The sequence below is a fragment of the Penaeus japonicus genome, unplaced genomic scaffold, assembly GCF_977035675.1.
Source record: "Penaeus japonicus unplaced genomic scaffold, GWHDUDI00000001_assembly GWHDUDI00000001, whole genome shotgun sequence".
In the NCBI taxonomy this organism is placed as follows: Eukaryota; Metazoa; Arthropoda; class Malacostraca; order Decapoda; family Penaeidae; genus Penaeus; species Penaeus japonicus.
In genome coordinates, this window is record NW_028234403.1 from 44,589,124 (window position 1) to 44,596,623 (window position 7,500).

At 39.1% G+C, this 7,500-nt stretch overlaps 1 protein-coding gene across 35 annotated transcripts in view; it reads left to right on the forward strand.

Annotated features, from left to right (window-relative positions):
- The window catches only part of pum (pumilio), a 253,835-nt gene that overhangs the window by 246,074 nt on the left and 261 nt on the right, over positions 1-7,500 (forward strand). For 13 of the 35 annotated variants that reach the window (XM_086541209.1, XM_086541253.1, XM_086541224.1 and 10 more), the window contains 9 exons: positions 278-418; positions 618-1,089; positions 1,243-1,343; positions 1,556-1,771; positions 1,885-1,958; positions 2,141-2,309; positions 2,450-2,613; positions 2,842-3,010; positions 3,207-7,500. The exon at positions 3,207-7,500 is cut by the window's right edge and continues 261 nt beyond it. In XM_086541209.1, coding sequence (XP_086397335.1) covers positions 278-418; positions 618-1,089; positions 1,243-1,343; positions 1,556-1,771; positions 1,885-1,958; positions 2,141-2,309; positions 2,450-2,613; positions 2,842-3,010; positions 3,207-3,292 — 1,592 coding nt within the window. In that variant the 3' untranslated portion in view covers positions 3,293-7,500. The remainder of the gene's footprint in view (positions 1-277; positions 419-617; positions 1,090-1,242; positions 1,344-1,555; positions 1,772-1,884; positions 1,959-2,140; positions 2,310-2,449; positions 2,614-2,841; positions 3,011-3,206) is intronic. The other 22 variants (XM_086541275.1, XM_086541280.1, XM_086541291.1 and 19 more) reach the window with 3 other exon arrangements.

Here is a 7,500-nt window from a genome sequence, read left to right on the forward strand (position 1 = left end):
GATACTAATAACACTGCTACACAGTCCCTGGCCAAGGGAAAAGAAATGGACATACACAAATTATTCAGACTTGTATCAAGGATGTGCTGTGATTTACAGGTGTGGGTGATGGCACCATCTTAGTCAGATCTTGCATGTTGTTCATTAGCCTTCATTAATAATATTTATTAATCACAAAGTCACAGTACGACGTTGATCTTGTGTAATAAGTGCATCCTGTCATGCAACAGTACAACATAGATTATTATAGTGTGTGGTTCGTTTCTCATTGTTGCAGATTCCCTCTCGCAAGGCCTGCAGACTTCCAATGCACTAACAGGCAACAACTACTCGTTGGGTCTGCAAACTAGTAGTCTAGGTTTTGGCAATAGCACCCTGGGCACCATTGGATCCCCTGCTATTGGCAATTTAGGTGGTGGTAAGTCCCATCCATTAACAACTTTATAACTGAATTTTGTGAGCTGGAATATCATTTAATAATAAAGAGTGTATGGAGCGTCTTCAGTCGAAAAGGTGCATCCCCTAAATTTAACTGAACTATGAGTAGCACTTCATAACATTCTCCTCAGTAAGGTTAAAGGGAACATTATATGACAAAGATTACCAACTCCTTTCAGGTCTTGGAGGCAGCATGGGGAGACGTGATTCTTTAGACCGTACCACTTCAGTTCTGTCACCACTTTCTCAAGATTTCCGAAGTGGCAAATGGACTAGCAACTATGGAGCACTTGGTACAGTTACTGCATCCCCTGGGCCTATTGGTCTAACCTCTGGTAGCCTGACACCACCCCCAAGCCTCAGCAACACCTCCTCGGCTCTGCCACTTGGAGCCCTAATGTCTGGAAACCGTGTCATCTCGGCAGCACCAGGAGCAGAAGCAAAGTTCCGAAATGGTTCCACAAATGGAATGTTCAACTCTGGTGGGTCCTCATCCTTATTCCCACCCATAAAACGAAACCTGAGCTTGGAAAAATGTACTGGTCGCTCACGCTTATTGGAGGACTTCCGAAACAATCGATTCCCCAACCTGCAGCTCAGAGACTTGGCTAACCACATAGTGGAATTCAGCCAAGACCAGCATGGGTCCAGGTACAGTATGAACATTTTTCAGTAGACTGAATATTTTGTGTGAAATACTGAAGTTGTCATTATTTACAAATGCCTGTTTATTTGATCATTTGTGTAGGGAATTTACATCACTGAAGTATTCTTATTTATCCATATTTCTTTCTTTTTTTGTAGGTTCATTCAGCAAAAGCTTGAACGAGCAACACCAGCTGAGAAGCAGATGGTATTCAACGAAATTCTAACAGCAGCTTATTCGCTAATGACTGATGTGTTTGGTATGTATTGCAAAAATATGATGAAAATCTAAAAATTTTGGGGGTAGAATTGCACTTCAGATATTAAGTCAGATCAGGAAATAATGTTAATATGACAATTGCAGCATTTCTGTAAGAGAATTTGCACTAAAAGTAATTTTTTTAAAGTGAATCTGAATTTTTCTAATGGAAACCAAATGCTTGGTCTTAATTGTAGTCTATCTCCTCCTCAGGCAATTATGTGATTCAGAAGTTCTTTGAGTTTGGAACACCGGAGCAGAAGACTGTCTTGGCAAACAAGATCCGTGGCCATGTTTTGCCTTTAGCACTGCAGATGTATGGATGTCGTGTGATTCAAAAGGCCCTCGAGTGCATTACTCAGGACCAGCAGAAAGACATCGTGCGTGAATTAGATGGCCATGTCCTCAAATGTGTTAAGGATCAGAATGGTAAGGGGTGATTCTAAGAGCAGCACATGCAACCAATGTATTTTGTGTTATATGATCCATTTATTGAAAATGGATTAGGTTCTTATTGTAATCCCACATGTTTCAATTTACAGGCAACCATGTCGTGCAAAAATGCATTGAGTGTGTGGATCCCATGGCCTTACAGTTCATCATCAATGCTTTCCAGGTAACCTCTATTTCCATACAGTGATGACAACTTTTTTTATTTTTTATTTTTACCAGTAAGATCTGTGTACTTCAGATATAGAAAGTCAATAATGCAACAAGTTTGAAAGTAGTAGTTTTGTCTTCTGAAAAGTACTCCTTATAAGAGGTGTAAGCAATTCAAATTGTATTCATCTTATACAGGGGCAAGTCTTCACCCTCTCCACACACCCCTATGGCTGCCGCGTTATTCAGCGTATCTTGGAGCACTGCACTGGAGACCAAACGTCCCCAGTGCTTGAGGAGCTACACCAACATACGGAACAGCTGTTGCAGGATCAGTATGGCAATTATGTCATCCAACATGTGCTTGGTAAGATTTACTTATTGTGGTGGATAACTCTGATATGGACCAATATACAATTTTGAGTAATTTGTTTTGTTTCAGCCTTGACAATATATATTTTTTCTTGACAAGATATTTTAATGGAATATTTCCTCTCCTTCCCTCAGAGCATGGAAAGCCAGAAGACAAGAGCAAGATTGTTGGCGTGGTGCGTGGCGGGGTTCTGAAGCTATCTCAGCATAAATTTGCCTCAAACGTAGTAGAGAAATGTGTGACGCATGCTACCCGTGCTGAGAGGGCCATGCTCATTGAAGAGGTAAATATGATTGAGGTATAACTATCGTCGATTGAATATTGACATCGCTTTCTTTTCTGTTTTTTTATTGCTATATAACCATTTCATGAATTTATTTGAAATTTATTATTAAGTTGTATATTAAATGGATATAAAAATGCCAGATTGTGAATATTGCTCTTTAAGACATGACAGGAATTGTTAAAGTAGAAGATTCCTGTCTTTTAGTATGAACCCAATCTAAAATATTGTTGTCACTTCCAGGTGTGTGGATATAACGACAATGCACACAGCTCTCTGCTGATGTTAATGAAGGATCAGTATGCTAACTATGTGGTGCAGAAGATGATAGATGTGGCCGAACCTGCACAGCGAAAAATGCTCATGCACAAGATCCGCCCACACATTTCAACTCTCCGCAAATATACTTATGGTGAGTGTCTTGTTTTTCCTTTCACTGTGAAAAATTGCTGTAGCCAAGTATAGATTATGACCATAACTGCATACAAGATATTAAGGTTTTGTTTACATAGATCAGAGAGCAAAGCATGATATACAGAACTAAATACTAAGTTGCTTATTGTATGGTTACTTGATTATCATCATTGTCTTCTCCTCACCCCCTTCAGGTAAACACATTTTGGCTAAGTTAGAAAAGTACTTCATGAAGAATGCCCCCGACTCAATGGGGCCCAATATGACAAGCCCTCTTTAAGCTGGAGTCATACCACCACCTGCCACATCTCACTTTTCCATCGAGCGAGAAAGCCATAAGGAAAAGAAGAAGAAAAAAACAGGAGAGAGAGATTTGAAGGGAAAGAAAAGTGTACAATTAAACGAAGAATTCATTCTAGAAATTTTCTGAGCACGAAGTTTTTATCATGAAACTGATGTTTGTGGTGTGATGCACATGATTTAGCTTTTTTGATGTTTTCCATTATACATGAAGTGTATAATCCAAAAGATTGTTCATAGCCTTATTGATTGATGGAATACAATATTCAGAGGTCTATGTTTTTTTGTTTTGAAACACAAGCATAATCAGTCTGGTCTGATTGCACGGACTAAATGATTTTTTTTTATTATTATTATTATTATATTTGTCTTTCTTTTTAAAAAAAAAATAAACTAATTAGTTAGCCTTACAAGAAGGTTCATAGGTGATATATAAGATGCTGAAAAGCAGTTTTAATTGCAAGTTATTATTGTTTATATATTTTTCCCTTATTTTACTGGAAAAAATTAGGAGGAATAAATTAGTTCATATGTGGAGTGGAATTAAGGAATCCTTTAGTTTTTATTGAGTTAACATGTTATTGCTATTGATAAGCATATCTTAAAATTTGTGTATCAAGGTAATCATGGTTCTACCTTGACAATTCTGATCTTTGAAGATGAGAAGATTTTTATGTGACAGTGAATACAGTATGATTTTTTGAAAAAAAAAAGAAAAAAAAAAGATCACAATTGATAACGGAAGAGTTAAATTAACATTAATTCAAACTTATTTTGGTGTGCCCTTAATGCATAGTAACTTTTCAGCTAGGCTCTTGTAGTTTGATAGAGCATGTTATTCATTATTGTGGGCTTGTGGCTATTTGCATGATTTTGCTGTAGTGAGCTTTTCCCATATATATCAATTTTGAATCTTAGACATATACCTGTTTGCCACTTTTTACCCAATTGGTAAATGTTGTTACCTACTGTTGTATTGCTCTTTCTTTCATATAAGTAGTGGTGTATAATGTTAGAATTTAGAAGCCATGTTTGCCTGGGCAGGCCAAACCATGGTACTTCTGAAGCGATTGAAGTAGAGCATGTGGAAGGCAGCCCATTTCTGAGTTTTGGACAAGGTGACGACTAATCCTGTCCCCTGAACTAGCATCTGCACCCTAGAACACTGGATGTAGATGTAGACCTAGCAAAACTAAAATAAAGAGCCTGGCACAGATAACTTTTTTTAGGGGGGGACAGTGTAACGCTCAAATTGCTGGCTGGTGTTGCTTTGTATGTTACCATGACCAAGTGGAAAAGTGGCCATGCGCACCAAAACAACTGAAGATGTGCATTTGTGCGAATGAGTGTACTTGACTGCGTGTGTGCGCGTGTGAGTGTGTGAGAATATAAAGGGAGTGTGAGGTGCCTGCCCTGCCCGTGTCCTAATTTAGGAACGGGACTCTGCCCTCGTCCAGCCAATGGGTCAACTCGGCCTAGCGCATTGTAAAATTTGATGTACATTGTATCAACTGGTATATATAAAGGCAATTTCAATATGTAATATTGGGCATTACTGTATAAATCTGTACAGTTGAATATTCTATATTTTCTTACTTGTTTGTGTGTTTGTAATGTCAGTGTGATACTACAATACCACCAATAAATCAGGCACAGTTCTGGCATGTCCTGCCTGTGTGCTAGTAGACTGGTGTCTGGATTATATATTATACAAATTTCAATCCAACACTTTCACTAAACAACCTTTTGTCTCACCAGCTGCAAAAGAATTAGGACACTGGCACATGTACTGCATCTAAATATCTTTTATAGGACCAAGGACACCTCCCCATCTAAGGTTCGCCTGCCAAGGTCCTGTTGCAGTGCACAATTCGGTAGTGGCCCTGAGACCGTCATTATGAGGAAGGGTCACAGGAATATCCTTCTCACCATCATTAGGATGTGTACAGTCAATAACATGCCCCCTCATACCAGGTCCATGGGCCACTGTACCCTAGCCCACCTTTTGGGCTAAAACCACCATGCTGCTCAAACTCTTTCAGACCAGCATGCATATTAAGGCTAACCACTTCACACATTTGATCTTGGTTTTGCTGGTTCTGGGATGTAATAAGCAGTCTTAATATCTGTTAATCTTGTATCTTTGTATCCCTGTACTTCAGCTCATGCAGGCTGGAACAGGCCCATGTGTTTATACTGTAGAGCTCCTGCCCTTGCCAAAAGACCTAACATTGTCAAATTGTAAATTCTGTGAATATTATTGAATTTTTTTTGAGGAGGCCAATGTTGCGGCATGTAATGTAAACATTTTGTAATAAATTAGTGTACAGAAAATGCTGATGTGTACATTTGGAACATGTACCTTTTGTAAACGCCATATTGTACAGAGCACATGGTGATATACTCCTGAGCTGTGTTACTGCTGTATAGTAAATTGTACATATTGATTATGAAGCAAGATCTTAGCTTGGCCTGTACCTGCCTGTTGAGCACTAGTTGTATATTGCATATGTAGATGTAATTTTCTTGTAAACTGTATTTTGTATATGTCCTAAGCTAACAGTAGTTGGTGTAATATTTACTGTCTTGATCTCACAGTTCCTGCGGGGAAGATGTGAAGTGTGACAATTTTGGTGATTTTGCCTTGCTTATGGTCTGCCATCTTGGTTTGGGTCTTTAATAATTGACATTTGCATTTTAATATGCCTTTGATCTAATTCAGAATTTCAAAAGAAAAAAGAAACAAACATTTTCACACTTCTCCATGGAAATGCTCTCTCCCCCGACCTTGACTCCTTGGTTCTGTAATTGACTTTCTTAAAATTGACTGTCAAATCAACAAGCAATTGATCAAGAATTTATGGTTAATTAGGGGACCCAGTTGTCATAAACTGTACATCTATGTACATTTTCATATTTGTAACCTTTGTTTGCTTTAGATGTAGACGGACATGGTCTTTTGACCCAATTTTTGGCACCAGCTTCTCTCTCTCTCTCGAAGTTTTTATTGTGTTCATATATTCATTCAAACTATGTATTCTTGTTCAAACTTCACTTTGGACACTTTAAATGCTGAAGTGTTTGCACCATGTCTGTTGATATTAGCAGTTATTAAAATCGTTTTGTGTAATTTTTGTATTGTTTGTATTAGTGTAGTTAGCCTAGAGGTGTGCTAATTGGCCACAGGGCCTGTCGCCCTGAAGCAGTAGGGATGTGGTGGTACTCTAAGTTGTCTCCTTTACTACAGCCCATGTATGTATGGTGGTGGAGGTGGTTGGTCTTAGTCATTATGCTTTGTACCTAATTGCATACCCCACTATATATAAAATTATTCGGATAATAATTTTCGAGCAGTTTTATTACATAATACTGCCACATACTGCTGCCTTCGAAAGAGTTACAGTCCTTTGAGCCATAACGCCAGACTTTTGTCATCCAGGCCACACTAGCGTGTACGTAGGACGTTTTCAACTGTATTATATGTAAAAATGTATCTTATACAATATGTATAAAATGGAGTGATGCATTCCATTTGAACATCCAAGGTTTTTCTACCCAATGTTGAAAGGTGAACAGTCCGACGGCCAACCGCTCCAGTTAGCTATCCTCTGCCAGCATTGTTTCTAGCGTTGTTACTGTTACTGGCCAGGTGGAGGTATGGCTTGGCCTCGTTACCCTTTCTCTCTTGCCACCGTAACGCCTGTTACTCGAGGTCTATTCACTATCCCTGATACTCTCACGGGAAATGAATGGCCGGAAAAACTCGTGAATCCTACAAGCTGTAGACAACTAATCCCCTTGCACCAGTGCCCACAATCTTCACACTCGCAATGTAAACTTCAATAATTGACTTAACCACTGTGCTGAAACATTTCAATCTTCAACAAAACGTCACTACAAACATTTTAACCTCGGTTCTAATCTTTAGTGAGAGTACCATACAAGATCAAGAGACAGTGCCTTGCCACTACTGCTTGTTAGTGATGCGTGAGGGGAGTGATGGGAGGAGAAAGGGTGGCACCCCAATGAGGAGGGTGGGGCTGGGCCAACCATAAACCGTGTGGGCTGGCGCCGGCTGGTTGCAGCACCCACTAAAGTGCTGTGTACAATCTTTTAAAATAACTGTCGACCGGAGGTAGGGATTTTTTTCATCCCTTTCTCTACGCTATCCCACACATTTTAACTTTG